At 29.6% G+C, this 19,623-nt stretch overlaps 1 protein-coding gene across 2 annotated transcripts in view; it reads right to left on the reverse strand.

The window, feature by feature from the left end:
- The window catches only part of LOC118200802 (serine/threonine-protein kinase PLK4-like), a 139,259-nt gene that overhangs the window by 4,245 nt on the left and 115,391 nt on the right, over positions 1 to 19,623 (reverse strand). For both annotated transcript variants that reach the window (XM_035372765.2, XM_035372763.2), the window contains 7 exons: positions 13,426 to 13,530; positions 12,059 to 12,314; positions 8,321 to 8,445; positions 3,351 to 3,448; positions 3,149 to 3,242; positions 2,889 to 3,044; positions 1,196 to 1,305 (listed from right to left, as the gene is read on the reverse strand). In XM_035372765.2, coding sequence (XP_035228656.1) covers positions 1,196 to 1,305; positions 2,889 to 3,044; positions 3,149 to 3,242; positions 3,351 to 3,448; positions 8,321 to 8,445; positions 12,059 to 12,314; positions 13,426 to 13,530 — 944 coding nt within the window. The remainder of the gene's footprint in view (positions 1 to 1,195; positions 1,306 to 2,888; positions 3,045 to 3,148; positions 3,243 to 3,350; positions 3,449 to 8,320; positions 8,446 to 12,058; positions 12,315 to 13,425; positions 13,531 to 19,623) is intronic.

Raw genomic sequence — 19,623 nt, forward strand, 5'->3', positions numbered from 1 at the left:
TACATTTCTTTTCAAATATACAAGGTATGACATACATGCACACACACACACACACACAAAAAGAGATTAAGTGTGTAGCTTGAAAACAGAGTTGGCAACAACTGTTTTGGTGATGTCATGCCACACACCTCCTCTATCCATGCGGCCAGTTTTGACTTAACTGACCACGCCAGTCCGGAGTACTGCATCATTGAGTGGACACATGCAACTGCATTCTGCCAGAAAAATGACTAATTTAAACACCAAACAGTGAATCAACATCAAGTTTCTTGTGAAACTTAAGAAATCAGCCACAGAGGAAACATTTCAAATGTTACCCAAGACTTATGGAGATGAAACTTTGTCTCATGTACGTGTGTTTGAATGGCATAAGCGGTTTTGAGGGGAAAGAGACAGTGTAGAAAATGATAAACATGCTGGTTGCTCAGCACGTTCATCTTGTATGGGGCATCCTCCTTATTCACTTGATTTGGCTCTATGTGATTTTTTTTTTTTTTTTAATTTCCTAAAGTTAAATCTTACTTAAAGGGAACCCATTTTACCTCAGCTGAAGAGGTTCAGGCAAAAACGGAGAATCGCCTGAATCTCCTAAAAACCTCATTCCAGAACTGTTACCAGCAATGGTGGCACCGAATGCAGAAGTGTGTGAATGCTGAAGAGAATTACTTTGAAGGTGATAATGTCATCAAGAACTGATTCTGTAAATACAATGATTTATTAGACCAGTCTCTCTCTCTCTCTTTTTTTTTTTTTTTTTTGTGTGTGTGTGTGTGTGTGTGTGTCACACCTTGTACACTATTGCATATTGAAAAAGGAGCTTTTATACATGCATATGGAACTTTAAAAACATAGATATAGCTAGAAGTTCTAATACGATAAGACATACGACCCATGGACAAGATAATTGTGTGACAGCTTAAAACAAAAGTAAAGAATTAAAGCTGGAGATTTTATTGGCTTTACTAAAGATAATCTGACAACTTAAAAAAGAGACTGCATTTTATATTTTTAAAACACATAATATTAACACACTAACATATTTATACAGTTTTAAGAATATTTTAAGAACATTACATACAATAATCTTTTAGTTATTTGCTGCATCATTAACTAAACTAATAATTTAAACTTCTGGATAAATGAAATAATTTTATACTTTTAAATATACTGAGATAATTATAAATTTTGACAGAACCTGCATTTCCATCCCTTATTGAAATCAAAGAATTCTACATTTGTCCCATCTTTTGAACTCCACATCTGAACACCATCTTTATATTCAACAAAAACTTTATCATTCTTAATCTAAATCAAAGAAAGATCATTAAAAAGTGAAACAAATAATAAGTATCACATCAGCCTGTTTAGAACCAAAATATAATTCAATAACCAAAGCTTGCTTCTAAACAAATATTTTCATACACACACACACAAACAAAACAACAACATTGATTGAAAAACTCACAGCTAGAATTCTGATAGATCAAATCCAATCTATTAATGATTGAAGTTTAACAAATTAATTTTATAGTATTTTTGCATTCTTTTTCTTTCTTACATAAAATTCCAATTACAATGCAAATCATCAATTGTGAAAATAAATTAGCATACAAAAAATAAGTTCATTATTAAAAGAAAGAAAAAATAATCTAAATTGTATTTAATTACTGTGCTTAATCATTAAAAAGGTTTCAAGCATTGAAAATTAAAATAATACATCTAAAACAATATTAGTCCTAACAATTTATATAAATCTTATTAAGTTTCCAAATTTTTAATGTCAAAAATAATAATTTATTCATGAGTTCGAACTCATATCCTCTTACTCTTTCTTTACACTTTACTTCTGTGCAAAAAGAGATTTTTTTTAAATTTATCAAAAATTTAAGTTTTTGGATTATATGATACTGCTCTTATCACTGAGACTTAACATATAAGAACAGTAAAATGGCACCTATGAAGCAAAGCTCTAACAGAAAAAAGAATCATTATTGATTTAAAAACAAAATTCTTATGATTATGTTTTCAAAAGATAAAAATATATGAGCTTAAAGTGAAATCAAATGCAAATCGAAAATTCCAGATGATAGGTAAAATTTCATTAACTAGATTAAAAAATTAAGATTAGATTAATTAAGACTGGATTAGATTAATATATATAAATTTGGATCTAGGAATAATGAACTCAGTTAAGTTTTGATAGCATACCACAGTTATACCAAATTCACTCCTGTGGAAGGAGTAAATTGAATGCCAAATTTCTGCTTCAGTAACTTTTAACATATCTCAAGAGCTCACACTAGGATGAACTCACTACGCAAATCAATTATTGGCATTGCTAAAAAGTTAAGTTCTCTAAAGTTATGACCATCTGGAACCATCCAAAACAAAAACTGGTTTTGGATGGAACCTACTCCAAAACCATCTGGAAACATCAGTGATTATCTTAAAAAGATTTCATTGTATATTTTTTCACAAATAATAATTAAAAACACTCTTGATTTAACACACTTACCATTTAATTACAATTAAAGTAAATTTTAAAATAATTATTTATAAAATCATAAAACAAAATCAGAATTTGCATAATATTGAAGAAAAAGATTTCATTTTTTGTTAATATTTAAGGTGATACTACAACATAAAAATTATATTCAATGTTTATTTAACATGCAATTTTATCATTCCTTTAATTTTTTATATACATTTAAAATGATAATTACTTGAAAATTTTTTAAATCACACTACTTTTAAAATTTGTATGTAAACTGAGAAAAAAGTTTCATGTTATATGTTATGTTTGAAATTTCTTTCAAATGCAGATGCATAAGAAATACTTAACAGTCAAAGAGATCTTGCTAAAACATTAATGATTTATAAATAAATACCTTAGGTGACTCCTTTAACTTTGCAAGTATTTCTTTAATATTTTGCAGCCCACAGATCTTATCTGAAGAAGTATTTTGTAGCTTTGAAACATATTTTTGTGAGGAATTACTATATGGGCTATAGTCAGTATCAATAGTTTGATCATAAGAAATCATCTGAAAATAAATTTGAAATATTATAATAATAAGAATTCATATTCATGTTTTCAAGAATAGAAGGATATTAAACTATAACACTTTGTATAATCCCATAAACCTACATTCTGTGTAAGTCCACTTAAAGTGAATGACCTTGAAGATCGAGGAGTATCATTTTCTTTGCCATTTTTCAAATCAGTTAAAGCTGTAGGTCGTCTGAAAAAATAAATAATAATTTATTCATTGAAATATGCAAGGGGGGAGGGGCAAAATTCAAAATAATTAGAAAAGAAAACAAAAATTTTAAACTGAATGCCTTATTACTTTCCGATAACTACAGGAAACAGTGGTTGATCAGCCCAGTTGCTACTATTATTCAGACACTCCAAATGTTTCTCTAATATTTCACATTTTTCTTTCATCTGTCATAAAGTATTACAATACATTGATTAACACCCGATATTCTGCAATAACCATAATAAAGAGAGAGAATCACTACATATTAAAAATTGCACTGATCTCAAACCAATATTAGATTTTCAAACCCCTTTCACAGTAAAGATCAAGCACAGCAATTCAACCCGAAAAACACCGAATTACACATCTGATGCTGTTTGAAATCACTTTTATTGTCTTCACACACAGCAAAAACAATGGAAATTTTGTCATACTTTTGGTAATTTTTTTATTCAAAAAAAAAACCACACAACAAATAATTTAAACACATACACGAAAGTAGCCAAAACCTAAAGGCAGTGTAATAATAATTTATAAAAATTTATTCATGAGTAATAATAATTTATTAATTATTATTGCTCCTGCATATACCATCAATTATTATTACTCATTTATCTGTTATATACTGAATGAACCTGCTTTCTGTATTTAGATTCTTAAAAACAGTTGTCATAAATGATGAAATTTGCTTTTCCTGTAACAAAATGTGAATTCTATATAAAGCAACTTCTCACTTCAGAAAATAAGGTATGCAAGTTAATGTATGACAATTTCTTTTTAATATATACTTATTAACACGGAAGAGCACACGAAAGCTATCTGCTTATATTAAAAAAGCTAATTTTTATTATTTTTTTGTTAATAAAATATTTTGTAGTATGGTTATATCAGTATCTATCATATATGAACATTTCTATTTTCTTTTCTAATGATTATATATTTGACATACATTGCACAACATAAAGCAAAAACTAAAAGAAAATTTCATATTCAGCTAATGACGTGGATTATTTTTTAATTTGCAACTGTCTGGCAACTTGCATTGTTTGCATATCACATTTTATTGCTTGTAAAGATTAGTCATGGTTTACCACGTATGTGTCTGTGAATGTATTCCATAAAGAATGATAAATGAATATATTTTATGAAGATTCTCTTTTTCTTGTAAAATATTTTGTTACAATTATCTTCCTTCTTCGCTTTACTAAAACTTGTTCTAATTTTTGTTATTGAAGATTCCATAAAAAGTTGTTCATTTCTGACATACAACAAGCCTTGCTTTTATGGTAAGATGAAATTATAGTATCAACTTTCTCTCTCTCTCTTTTTTTTTAAGATACTTTTTCTTTATTTTTTCCTTCAGAATTAAAAGGATTATAATTGGCATTATAAATTTAAACAAATCCATTTTTGTCTTCCATGTGATTTAATATGTTTTCAAGGAAATTTTGTATTATAATTAGTACTCCTGTTATAAATTTTGTGTCAGTTTTTGTCTCTTATTCTACCACTACCTGAGTCTACTTTGCCTGCTTGAAAGGTACTCAAAATATTTTCTACAATTTAAACATATTTTGCTTTTTTAGAAAGTTTCATACTGAATGAATTTTGTGTCAGTTTTAGTCTCTTATTCTACCACTGAGTCTACATTGTCTGCTTGAAAGGTACTCAAAATATTTTCTACAATTTTAACATATTTTGCTTTTTTAGAAAGTTTCATACTGAATGCTGCACATCCGTACAAGGCTCAGAAGAATTAATAAATAAAACTTTTTATTTTTAAATTCTAGTTTTATAATTATAATAAGAAAACTTTCCATATGGAGCATATATTCATATATCTTTCCATATATCCTTCCTTCCATTCTTGGAGATGGCTCCAAGAAACGAAATTCAGTTTAAAACCGAAAATAAAGCAAAGAAAAAATTTTTAGTCAGTATTTGAATTAGTATTTTAAATTAATATTTTTAGGCCTCCTTTGCTTTAAAAACATAAAAATCTGCAGAGAAAAATCTTGTGAACTACCAAAATCAAAAGTAAAAATTTTAAGTATTAAAAAAGTAGCTATAGTCATTGATTGCTGACTAACTGTATCAAGGGGAATAAGCTAATCTGCCATCAATCAACAACTAAATTAAGAGAGAGTGTTTCATCTTACTTCCAAGTAAGCATAAAATTTTTGCTAGATCCAAATCATAAGTCACAAATAATACTCAATTAAAATAAAGACATTAGTCCATTTAAGGCAAAAGAATCCTGTTAAACAAATTAAATAGCATATAATCTTTAAAATTAAAGTTTTTCACTTAGAACACAACTAAACAGGATGCTTACTTTAGAAGATATATCCCGGACACTCTCATTTCAAGCTCAAAAGTATACAATTTAGAACATTAAAAAGTAATTCAAATTCATAAGAAGATAAAAGATGATAAAATTCTTAAAATTGAAGTTTAAAACAAGCAGTTAATTAGAAATTTAGAGAAAACTAGGAAGTTAAAATGAACTAACTTGCCTGCAAAATTTTAAAACCAAATGACTGGAAATGCAAGTATTAAGTGGTGGTCTAGAAATACTAATTTAAAAATACTAATTAATGTTGACTAAAAAGTTTTTTTTGTTTTCATAATTCATGGTTTTAAATTGAATCTCTGTTCCTTGGAGATGATATATGGAAAGTTTTCTTATTATAAATTCTTATGAATTATTGGCTTATTACTTTGCAGCTTTAGTGCAAGTCATAGGCTTTTTAATTACAATTTATATTCTAACTAACAGCAGCTTTTAGCACTAGTTTACTAACAGCCAACTCTCCATTACAAGAGTACCTCCAAGAAACTTTCCAGTTTTCTTGCCAATTTAAGGCTAACCTTTCTTAAATAGAGAACTACATTTTAATGACAACTCTTTCACTAAATACTTGCATTTCCAGCCATTGGGTTTTAAAATTTTGCAGGTAAGTTAGTTAATTTTAATTTCCTAGTTTAATCTTTAAATTTCTAATTAACTATGTGTTTTAAACTTTAATTTTAAGTATTTTATGATTTTTTATCTTCTTATGATTTTGAATTACTTTTTTAATGTTCTAAATTGTATACTTTTGAGTTTGAAATGAGAGTGTTGGGGATAAAGTTGGGGAAATGAGAGTGGGATCCTAAAGTAAGCATCCCGTTTAGTTGTGTTCTAAGTGAACAATTAATATTAAAGATTATTTGCTATTTATTTTGTTTAACAGGATTCTTTTGGCTTTAATAGAATTCTTTTGTCTTAAATGGACTAATGTCTTTATTTTAATTGAGTATTATTTGTGAATTATGATTTGGATGTAGCAAAAAATTTGATGCTTACTTGGAAGTAAGACGAAATAATCTCTCTTAATTTAGTTGTTGTTGATTGATGGTAGATGAGTTTATTTCCCTTGATAAGTCGATTAGTCTGTGATCAATGACAATAGCTACGTTTTCAATACTTAAAATAAAAATTTTACTTTGATTTTGGCAATTTTACAATTAAAGATTTTCTTTGTAGATTTTTATGTTTTTAAAGCAAAGGAGGTCTAAAAATACTAATTCAAATACTGACTAAAATTTTTTTCTTTTCACAATTCTTGGTTTTAAACTGAATTTCTGCTCCTTGGAGATAGTATATGGAAAGTTTTCTTATTATAAATTATTATGAATTATTGGTTTATTAATTTGCAGGTTTAGCACAAGGTCATAGGCTTTTTAATTTACTTTTAATTACTTTTATTTAGAATATATATATAATATTTAACTGAACATATATCATTAATGCTCATATTAATTCTGCTGTTCTACAAGACACCATCCTTTTCAAACCAGGCCCTTCTCTATTCAGAGCCATCCCCTCACATTTGCACTTTTGTAACAATTTATCAAATAATATTAATTATATCTTATTATTTTTCTAATAATAAATATAAAAGATTTATTATAACTTTTATATTTATTATTTTTCTAATAGTACATATAAAAGATATAATTAATAATGTATGATTATTTATGATGATTAAAATTAACTCCGTAAGCTTTCAAATTTCATTGTCTACCGATAGGGTAATCAGACAATCATTGCCTTATTTAGGTAATAAGCATTCCTGTAAAATTCATCCTAAAGCATTATTATTATTATTTAATTTTGTATGTAGTCTATTAGGAAAATGTTTGGAAAAATAACCAAAAACTAACTTCAAAACTAAACTTATGCAGAAAGATTAGGTGATGTAAGTTTTATTAGCTATGAGTTTGACTACAATTGCAGTTTTAGGTAGTAGGAAACTGACAAGTTTGAATATAAAACACAGCAAGAATTATTGAAGAAACATTAATAAAGAGAGAAAAGAATAAAATTAAAAGATGTGAGAAGCATAGAAGTTAGAAGAATCTTACTTTCAAAACAAAATACCTATTTTTTAATAGCTGAATCTAGAAGCCTTAAATACTTAAATCAAGTTTTAATATTCTAGACTCTCAGTATTAATGTTCTATAGAAATCTGCTGCTATAAATCTGCTATTCATTCTGAAAAATTCTGAAATCAGCTATTCATTCTGAAGGTCAAATTATAAAATAAATAATAATTTGTTAAAATTTTCACCTGAGAGATAAAAATATAGTTGCATTCAGTCAATACTTTGAGCTATTAACAGGGAATACAAAACTCCTATTCCCATTAAAAAACTGAAACAATCATTTCCCTAAAATTTCTATGTATGAAATATATGGCAGTTGTTGAGTTACTGATATCATTTCAGTATTTTATTTTGTTTTCGTAAAAATGTAATGCTATAAATCACTAAATGTAAATTTATATCCATATTTTATTTTACACTTTTATTTTACAAGCCTTCAGTTTCTGACAGCACAATTTTCTGAAAATTGAATATTTATAATGTAATTGGGAGAATTTAATAATCTTTACACAGAGACTTCTTCATCTTCCTTTACTTATTTATTTATTTTTTATAAAGTTATAAGAAAAATATTATTATGAAATCAAAATTCAAAAATAAGATTATAATTTAGAAATTTAGTTACTTTAACAAATTCATTCCATATATGCTCATATTCTTTGCTTAAATCTTCAGGAGATGTGAAAGTGTAATTTCTACCACTTCTTTCAGTAATGGTAAATTTATCGGAAATTTTAACTATTTTTTCACCTGTAAAAATAAATAAATAAAAGTATTATCAACAAAAAGAATGAAATATAACCTGTTAGGTAAATATGAAAATAGTGAAATTTTGGGTGTTTAATAATTATATTAAAAAGACTCACAGTTTATCCTCATGTTTATGTCAGCTTTAAGGGTTTCAAAATAGAATACAGTCAAAAGTCTTTAATCCGGACTCGTCGGGACTTCGGCGATTCCGGATTATAGATCATCAGTTTAAATCTGGTAAGATGGCATGCAGAAATTATAAAATTAAAAGTATCAAACCGTAATTTATGAAATAAAGAACAATTATGATCTAAAGGGTATCAAAATGTACAAAATTTACAAAAAAAAAAAAAAAAAAAAAAAAAAAAAAAAAAAAAAAAAAAAACGAATATTTACTGAATATTTATTTGTTTACTTTATTAAACATTTCTTTCAACGCGCACATGCGTACAGCATACATTACGCATAGTCGAAATTAGAAAATTGCAACCAGAAAACTATTTGATGTGTATTCGTGATATTAATGAATTTGATTTAAATCATATCAAAGACGGAGTACATCGAGATGAAATACTACATTTAGTAATGAATTATAAGCCGAATAAAATTAAAGCATCTGCCCTGAAGATAAGGATAGTGCTGACAGATCAACTTCCAGTTCATTGCACGCCGCGACGTTCCCCTCCCCAGCAGAGCAGCGTGAAATTGATAAACAGATTTCGGAATGGTTAGAGAAACAAAGGATATGCCTTTATCCATTTTTTCGCAGCAATTCAACTTTTTGTTTGATGGACTTCGAAACATGCTTTCGCTTTGTAAATCCTTTGGCAGCTCCAGAATCGGAAATTCTTTTTAACATAATCGAAAGTTCAAGCTTACTTTTATAAAATTGCTCTAACAGTCTGCAAAAAATAATAAGCCGGATCCAATTCGAAGATTAAGCAACAACGCAATCTGCAACATTAACTGAAATAAATAATTAGATAATTTTAGCTTAGCTTATACCGTCCGTTATACATTAAACGCGCATGTGTAAATGTATTATGCACGTGCGTACACGCATATGCGCATGCGGCAGCGCGCAGAAAATTAGTAGCTTTGAGGTCTGGATTAACGACTTTTGAGTGGCAGAAATAGTGCTTTTTTTTCCATAATTAATAGAAATAATTTATTGCAGGATCAAAACTTTGGATTTCTTACAGAAAATTATAACTATGCAATAATGAATATATTGTATAACATTTTAGGTAAGATATTTAAAATACTGTTCATTTTATGCACCTAATTAAAAAAGGAGACTACAGTAAACAGTAACCACACATCTGATAGCTTGAGTTTTGTTAAAAATTGTGTATACAGATGGACGAAAAAAGAATTTTCGTAATAAATTTGAAGTTCCTTTAGCTATGTGAACAAAGATATAGTGCTTAGAAAAATCACATATACAAGGATTGCTTTTTCTGGCCTAATAATGGAAAAACAAATGTTTATAATCGAAATTGGTTTTATTGATTTTCAAAATATTCACCATGAAGATCAATACACTTTGGCATGCATCTGAACCTATTTTCAAAGCACTTTTTCCACTCCGATTGAGGTAACTCCAAAACATGTGCTTTAAATGCATCACCCGCTTCTTCAGGTGTTGCAAATCGCTGACCACGTAACCTATTTTTGATGTAAGGGAATAAAAAGTCATTTGGTGCCAAATCAGGGCTGTATAGCAGATGACCCATCAATTCAATATTTTGGCCCATCGAAAATTCCTTTGTTTGAGCAAATGTACGAGTGCTCGCATTGTCATCATGAAGAATGATTCCACTTTTTTTTTGCTTTTTCAAACTTCTCTGATGACTTCTAGCAAACAAATGGTCGTGTAGCATTCAGAATTGACCATCCTGCATTGCTCTAACACCACTGTCATCACGTTACTGGTAATGCCGAAGAAACAGGCAACCATTTGCTTTGATGTGATTCTTCCGCGAACAACTTTTGTTAGATTTGGCGCATCTTGGAATACCCATACAATCAACTGCTGTTTTGCTTTGGGCTTATATGCATAGATCTGTGATTTGTCACCTGCATAGATATTATGCATAACCTTTGTTGCAATTTGAACGTATTTTTCTAACATTTCCTTGCACCAATTGACACAAGCCTTCTTTTGAGTATTTGTCATACTATGTGGAATCAAACGCAAATAAATTTTTTTTACGGCCAAATGCTCATGTAGTATTTTATTGATGCTTATCATACTAATGCCCAAAGATGCCTTAAATCTCAAGATAAGTCACATGATGATCTTGCTCTATAGGTTCACAAACAGCATTGATATTTTCTGGCATAACAATCAATTTTGGACAACATTCCCGGAATCATCCTGGAACAAACATCGACCATGATTGAATCCATCATACCAGTTTTTTTACAGTCCTGTAGGATAGTTCTTTATCGCTGTATGAAGAATTAAGTTCATTGAAGCACTCTTGTTTCGATAATCTACGTCGAAAGTTACGAAAAATAATCGCATGAAAAAGGTTCACGAGTCAATTCCATTTTTTGCCTGAGATGAATTTTTCAATTTACTGTAAAGAATGCAAATCAGGCTAAAATGGCAAAATGTTCTGAAGAAGTTATGATTAAAAATATCAAACTTTCGACAGAAATCATCTGTGGCACTTACTCTTGCCAAGACCACAAATATAAATAGTAACCTTAGTCTCACGTAGACGTCTCAAGAAAACTTCATCTGCATTTTAAATCTAAAATGGCTTTAGTTTCTCTGTTTGTCTTTCATTACCCACCCCCCTGAAAAAATGTTAAATGCCTTCATGATTATAAATATTTACCCATTTATACTCATTAAGAGTACACAAAACAGAACATGATTATTTAAAGTCTTATTTCTCTAGATATTTCAGATAAAAGCTTAAGATTGAAGTTTTAACTAAATAATTGCTAAATTAATGTCTAGTACATAAAAGGCTCAAAAATTGAATTTCCTTTTCCAAGCATTTGATTTATTGATTTAAGTAAAATACTTCCAGATTTTCCCCACCAATTTAAATGACAATAATTTGTGCCCATTCCTAAATTAAAATTTGCTTTGAGATTAGTATTGCTTAATACTGCAACTAGAAAAAAATTCTCTCCAGACAAATTAAAATCTAAGCAGTAAAACCATAACTTATTTCGTAATCTAAACTTTAATGAATACTAAATTATATGACAAAGCATGTGTTTCTACAATTTAACATAAATTAAATTCATAAGAAAAATGGTAATGTCTTAACATGATTCCATCACATTATTTTTAACAGTAAATAATTTGATATTTTAAAATGCATGCATTTATATCTTTTATGAAAGATATAGCCCTAAACTAATTATGCATTAAAACAAAAAATTAATTTATATGAAAGCATTAAAAATATCCCATTCTAAAAACAGCATTTTTGTTAACAAAATATTTTGTTTAAATATTTAAGATTTTAGAAACTGGACTCTCCCACAAATCATTTGTTTTTCCAAAAAAGACATAAATAAAAATATTTTTTGAACAATTTAAAATTTAATAAATAAAATATTAACTTAAATAGCAAATCATATTTACCATCATAGAAAAGCATTTCATAATCAGGATCTGGGCTATTTTCCATCATGATGCATTTGGCAAGCTTCCCATATAAAGTAATTTTTGGCACCTGTGCTCTAACGAAGTTGATAAATTTTGAAGCATAAAGATATTTCTTCCAATGAATTTCAGGCAAATTATCATGACTGAAATGCTGAATTTGATGAAGTTTTCGAGGCTTAGGAGGTGGCTTATCAGATAAAAGGAAGCCAGATTTCACTTTGTACAAATAAATCTGTCAAAAGAGTCATGTTTGGGAATTAATAAACAGTATTTATTCATCAGATTTGTACATAAATAACAAAGACTCAGTGCTGTAATCATGTGAACTGATGTATAACATATACGTCAAAATTGATTAAAGGAAAAATAATACAAAATATCTTTACAATGTACCATATTTGACGGCGTATAAGACGCACTTTTTTCCCTAAATTTGATCTCAAAAAAGTTACCTGCGTCTTATACGTGAAGGTAATTGCATTTAATAATTGTTCATTTGGCTTTTATGAAATGTGAGAACTAAAAGAAAGCACGCTATTGAAACTTTTTTTACTTGTGCGTGGCCATCTAAATAAGGGTGCGTCTTATATGCCGTCAAATACGGTATTGGACAATTGAAATGTTTGCCTTTGCTAGTGCTGCAATTACACATGTAAAGTGCACTACATTTAAGACAAGTTGATGTAACGGCTGTTACTTAGCTCTATGCAGTTAGATATTTGCTGTAGTTTCACTGAGTTGATTGTGAAGTTTATAGTATATATTATGACAACATCATTGCTATCAAGTAAAACAATCTTTCTACTATGTAGCTGCACACAACCTAATGCTGCTGGTGTGAAATTAAAAATCCTGGACTTGTTAAGACTATTCATAGGATGATTTTTTTTAATGGAAAATATTTTTTGAAAATGTTCTTGAAAGAACAGCAGCTCAAGTTAGATGAAGATATGATAAGGGTAGTACTCAATTTTTTTTCAAATAAAAAACTAGACTTCTATCTCAAGAGAATCTACAATTTAGTTTATGAATTGGCCAACTGCCTTTTTGAACAAGGGCAGTTTCTTTAAAATACAGAAAATTTATCAGGCAGCATAGCTCTCAAAAGGAAACGTTTTATCATCTATCATGAAGAACAGTTTTGGAATCAAATATATGTCACTACACAGCTTCAAATTTCTAAAAGATATTTTACAGAAACAGGAGTATAATAAGCTCATAAATTACATTTTTTATGAATAATCAATCATTCAGTTATGGTATTTTTTCTTAGTCTAAAATTATATGCTTTGAAATTACAATACAGACAAGGGAAAATTAATTTTTTCTGGGTTCATACTTACAGACATTCCATCAGAAGATATAGCAAAAACTTGAGTAACATATTTTTTATCTTTTTTGACCTTCAGAAATTCCAAGCACACTTCACCATTATCTAAAATAGATATCTAAAGATATTTAAAAAGATGTTTTAATATACACACACCTTTATTTTGATACATAATTTAAAAACACCATATTAGATCATCCCTTTTAGAAAACTTAGGAATTTAAACACCAGAAATAAATTTTTAACAAAGACGGCAAAATTAATAACTACAGAAATGCCCTGAGCATTTCTGGAGTATTTGATATTCATCTCTCTTCTTCAAGATGCTCCTTAAAAGCCCTTGAACATCAGATTTGACCACAATCTTTTCCTGACCTTCTACAAGCCATCATTATCAATCTAAGATTCTACTTCTCAATAATAAGTTTAAAATTTACTAGTTTAAAGAAATTTAAAATTTTTTCTAGTTTTAAAGTAATATTAACTTTTATTCAGTATTTATGAATAGGAATTTGAAGTTTCTGACTAATGGTTATATATTTGATGTTCTGTGATTAGATTTTGGATTTCATCAGAACTGAAAGATATGCCAAATTTAGCATTTAGCTATTCTGAGAAATCTTTATTCATGATTAATCCACAAATGCGTATAGGAATAGAAAATCAATAAAAATATATCTGCATTTTTTAGGACAATAATAAGCAAAAATGATTTTAATTGCATATTCTCCAGGACAAGTATGGACAAATCAGGTTAATAAATTACAGAATAGCTATGAAAGACACTGTATCTATAAATATCAATAAATATCATTGAGTTATTGCAATATGCTATAAGAGAGAATGATTAAATAAATAATAATAATATCTACCTAATAATAACAAAATAATATGACTAAAATCTGCCTTATGTCAACTGGGAAAACAGCTGCAGTTATAGAAGAGGGAGAAGTTCGAAGAATTATCTTAGAATAAAAGGATAACAGATTACATCAAGCTGATGGGTGAGATGATGATTAATGCACCCAAGAAAACTGAAATTCACAAATCAAGCAACAATTGGATTACTCCAATCAGAGCCATGGAGGAAGCTGTTAGATATCTGAAGTTCCTATGATACTACAAGCCAGTAAGTTTAGAAACCTGATTGAACAAGTTGTACCTGTTACATATTATGTAAGTTAATATTAAGCTTGTTACCAAACTTATACAATCTCTTCAATCATCTACCTGAGATTGAAATAAAAAGGATAAATTCTTACATAGATCCACAAAGATGAATTCTCAGGAAGTATTTATCAAAACTCCATTAGGATTAATTTAAAATGGATCTACAAGTACAATGCCACTGGTGTGTTATCTAAAACACAAATCTAATCCAATACTTCCTTGAACCAATAAAGATAATCATCAGTGATTTTTCATCATATGCCTCAATATAAAATGTTTACTGAGAAAAAAAAAAAAAAAAAAAAAAGAGAGAGAGAGAGAGAGAGAGAGAGATCTTTGCATTTCTGAATTAATTCTGTATTATAATAAATTGCAGTTTGTGAAATGCCTTCTAGACCAGCAATCTCCAAACTTTTTTGATAGCATATCCCTAAGGCAAAAATAATTATTAGTTATATTCTATGTAACATAATTATAACATACATGAACATATAATCACAAGTAACTGTGAGTTTACCTCTTTGGCATACCACAAATACCACTTTGTGCACCCCACTTTGGAGATCACCATTCTAGACTATCTGACATACACCAAAATAAGTCTATGTTAAGCATGTCAGTTACTTACAACAGGACCATGCAATGAATTTTCATGGTTTTTCTAAGCTCTTAAACATGCAATTCAGAAGAAGAAAATTGTTAGACCATAAGGCTGGTGGTGAAAATTATTTTAGTTTTAAAAAACTTCTTTCAAGGGGAAAATTCTTAAATAGCACTAAGATTTCATATGGCGAGGCTGCCAAAAACATTCAAGATGATAAATGTCCTAAAGGACTTGGATATTTTTCAGACCTAATGAAAGCTCAGACAAAAAATGCCTTCTTATTAATTCAATGAAATTAGCAGAAGAATGCAGATGTGCTACGTTTTCGAAGCAAAAACTTAAGATTTGAATTACTGTGTTCAACTATTTAGTGCATTTCAGGCAATTTGAAAAACCAATTTTCTATTCCCTAGTAATTTCAAAAATAAAAAATCCTAAATTTATTGCTTCAAACTGAACAAAATGTTTTATATCCTTTCCTATTCTATTGAAATCTGGTTTTACATGACAGGAATGTTTTTATGAGTACAAGCCATGGATGGCAAAGTGGCTAGCAAAGGATGACTACTAGTATGTAGGCTAGTTTCAATGATTTCTCATCACAAACATAACATTATATCAATCACACCCTATGTTGAAACATGGACATCACATTCTTAGTGATAAGATAGATAAGTAACCAGTGGATTTAGCGATTTCTGAAAAGTGCTCAACAAACAAATATCTAACAATATGGAGGAAAAAAGATACAAGCAAACATACTTTACTGTGTTCTTGTGTTTAAGTTCAACCATTATCAGGAACTTCAGTTGATGTCAAAGTAACTTTGGTGATGACCTCAGCATTAACTATTTCAATTCTTCCTCTGTTTTCTGTCATACAAACTGCTCAAAGATAATTGCTTTAATATACAGCAGTTTTATTTAGTTCTTTTTGCAAAATTAGAGTGATACACAGCTACAAATAAAACCATAAGACTTTAAATGTAATCTGATTTCCTTCAAACTAATTCCCTACATTCATTCTTGCCATCAGCTGCAATTTTCAATGCCAAGTTTCCACAGCACGCCTTTAATGATTCATAATTTTATTATAAGGGAACCAGGATATTCTTGACTTATGGCAACATTCCATAATTTTTAAGAAACCAAACATATTCCACTTCATTATTTGACACATCCCAATCAAGAAAATAACAAATGCAAAATACTTCAAAACTAATAAAATAGGCATGGCAATGTGGTTAAAAGAAAACAGTGAAGACTGAGAGCATGGCTGAAACTGAAAAGCTGATATTTATTAACAAATTATTATAAAACTTTCAAGGCATTCAAAGGTTACACCACATCTTGGAGTTAAATAATTTTCCCAGTAGTAGTTAATACATAAGTATTATTTAATCTAATAATAATATTCTCAAAAGTTTATTATAACCAGAATTTTATATAACAGATTTACAACAAAATAATGGGAAGGAAAAAAAAAAAAAAAAAAAAAAAAAAAAACCCATTGATAAAGAAAGTACCTGAAGAGTGATGGCATTATATGATCAGAAGGTGATTATTCAAAAAATTTAGCCAATTTCTGATAGTTCTTAAATGAATGCTGCAGTAAATGATCCATATGCTTTTTTCAAAGTTGTTAATTCATTTTTCAGTAATGATAGTTTTGCAATAAATGGTAGATAAGAGAATTTGCTTTTATTTACAAATACAGAAAGGGATATAAGGGAAAAAGAACTTTATGCCATAAACAGATGCCTCTGCTATATAAATGACAACAATATAATATTTATTTATTTTATTTTTTTAAACTTTTTTGCTTAAGAACTTTAGGCAATAGGTGAAAATTTTAGTACTTAGTTTTGTATAAAACACTGAACTGTCCATTTAAAATCTGGATTTGTTTTTAAATAATTCCTAACACCCAAATTAAAATTTTCCTTGTGATCAGTTTCAAACAAAGTCTAATAATAAACTGGCTTCTTAAAGTTGAGAGTATAATGCAAATCAGCTACTATCAAAAGGATAATTGAATGGGTAATTGAAAATCATTGCAGATGCAGATGCAGATGGCACTATGCTACTATGAAATGTTGCAACCAGTCATGACTGACTGTCCAAACATATGCTATTTAGGCAGTCGCTGAAGACGTCAGCCTTTGGAAAAGTTTGAGAAGGTTCATTTAAATACTTATATGAAGTACTTATAATTTTCACAAGATAATTTTTGATGATATTCAGATTTCTATGGCTGAAAGAAGACAAATAAATAGTAGATAATGAATACTGGCATGACATCAGACACACTGAAGCAAGACAGTCAATCAGTGATGTCACTCTTTTCTTTGGTATTGGTCATTCGTAATTATTTGAATGTGGAAACAATTCCAAATAAGTCAAACACTTGCATGGAGACATATGCCCAGTCGACAAAGGGTTACCAGCCCTTCTGAAGATTAGTATATTGCTATAATAGCCAAGAGGAATCAACAGCCTACCTCCACAACTTTTACATCCATGTTTGCAGCATCACATGCTAAGACAATATATGCCAGTATTAGGTACCGAAGTCTTCACATGAAAGGACCATATATCCAGCTGCCAAGGATTTGTGTTCCACTAACTGTCCAATTCAGAGAGGAAAGATTTAAGTGATTGCATTAGCATCTCAGTTGGATTGTCTCAAACTACAGTAATATCCTGTTCATGGACCAATAGATATTCACCCTTAGAATCACATGATAAGTACATGGTAAGAGTCTGGAGAAAATGGAATTTGGCTTAACATCACACATTCAAAGGTGGCAGTGTCTTGGTGTGGGCTGGAATTTCAGTGGGATATCACAGCCAACTGCACATCTTTAAAGACCGTTCCATAATCATTATGCAATATCTGGATGAAGTCTTACACTTCATTGTGAGACTCTATACTGCAGCAGTCCTAATTTTCTCCTTGAGAATGATAATGCCTATCCCCAATAAGCCAAAATTGCTAATAAGTACCTGAAGAGCGATGGCATTTCTTGTACTGAGTGCTAGTGTATTCCCCATTATCCCTTACAACCTTAATCACATCGAATGATGATTCTTGATGAATGACTTAACTTTAAAGACCATGTAATTAATCAAGTTAACAAAGCAAATAGAGCTTACATGTCCCTCTATAAACTTATCGGACGGAAATCTAAACTGAGCTTAAAAATTAAACGCACTCTGTACTTAGCACTTATTAGACCAATTTTGCTTTATGCAGCCCTGCCCCTGGGCCATGGCGACTGAATGAAGGAAAATTAACCTCCTGCAAAAGAAAATACTAAGATAGATGGTTAATGCACCTTGGTATGTTGGAAATACGATCATTTATGAAGATTTAAAAATTAAACCAATACTGGAGTAGATCCTAATAAATGCTCACAACTTTTTTGAGAAAATGGAGAATTCGCCAGTCAATACTTTGAGAGAACTTACGAACTATGATCCCACTGTGGAAAGCTTCGTGAAACGACCTAGGCCAATTTACCACAATGTAACGTGGTAGCAGTAAATATGCATATAGTTTCATCCCATCTTATTCAAGTATTTAATCAAGCACTTAATCCTAGTATTTATCCAAGTATTTAACCAAGATTTATTTCTGAGTTTGTGTTTACTACTAAGAATATGGGCTTAGTGCCTGGACAGGCAAAGACTTTTAGTGTCATTTGTACAAAGTGTAAATAATTGAACTCACCACGCCTACCAATGTGGATCCAACCATATTGGCTAGTACCGGTCACGTGATACTCATACCTTGAATTCTCAAGAATTAGACATTATTTTCTCGAATCTCTCACAAAGCAGTTTTTTGTTCTTCAGTCATGACTCAGATGATTTTCATGACTTAAAAATTGAAATTTTTGCTATTATGTTAGTGTACGCCACCTTGACTTGCCACCTGAAACCTCTGACTGCCTGATCTCTCAGACTCTTATTTTTGCCTTCGAGTGAGTGGCGTGATAGCGCCCTAAATTTTTCTACAACCATGAATGGCCATATGGCAAGTTAGAATGATCAGGTTTAAACTCTAAGAAGTTGATGCCTGTAGTGAAAGTAAAGCATAAGTACATTGAATGATGGATGCCCTTGGATGAGCTGCCTTTACATGCTTACGTCCTCCAGCCAGTTTCAGACAGCTGAAAACTGTCTTAATGGAGGAGTGGCCATTCCTAATATCAGAGATAGTTAATCACCTGACTGAAAGCATCAGCAACTACTATAAAGTTTGTGTTAAGGTCCAAGGTGGTCACATATATTATTAATGCAAGTTTTGTTTGTCTTTAGCTTTTAATACCAGCTTATTAAAGATCCAAATGTGATAATCACAATATAATTTATGAAAACTAAATACTGTTTTGTCTTTGTATTTAATGCTTGTTTTCTTTCATGTACAAATACA

This window comes from Stegodyphus dumicola, chromosome 7 (assembly GCF_044657685.1).
Source record: "Stegodyphus dumicola isolate Sdum_Otavi_A_Nest chromosome 7, ASM4465768v1".
Taxonomy (NCBI): domain Eukaryota; kingdom Metazoa; phylum Arthropoda; class Arachnida; order Araneae; family Eresidae; genus Stegodyphus; species Stegodyphus dumicola.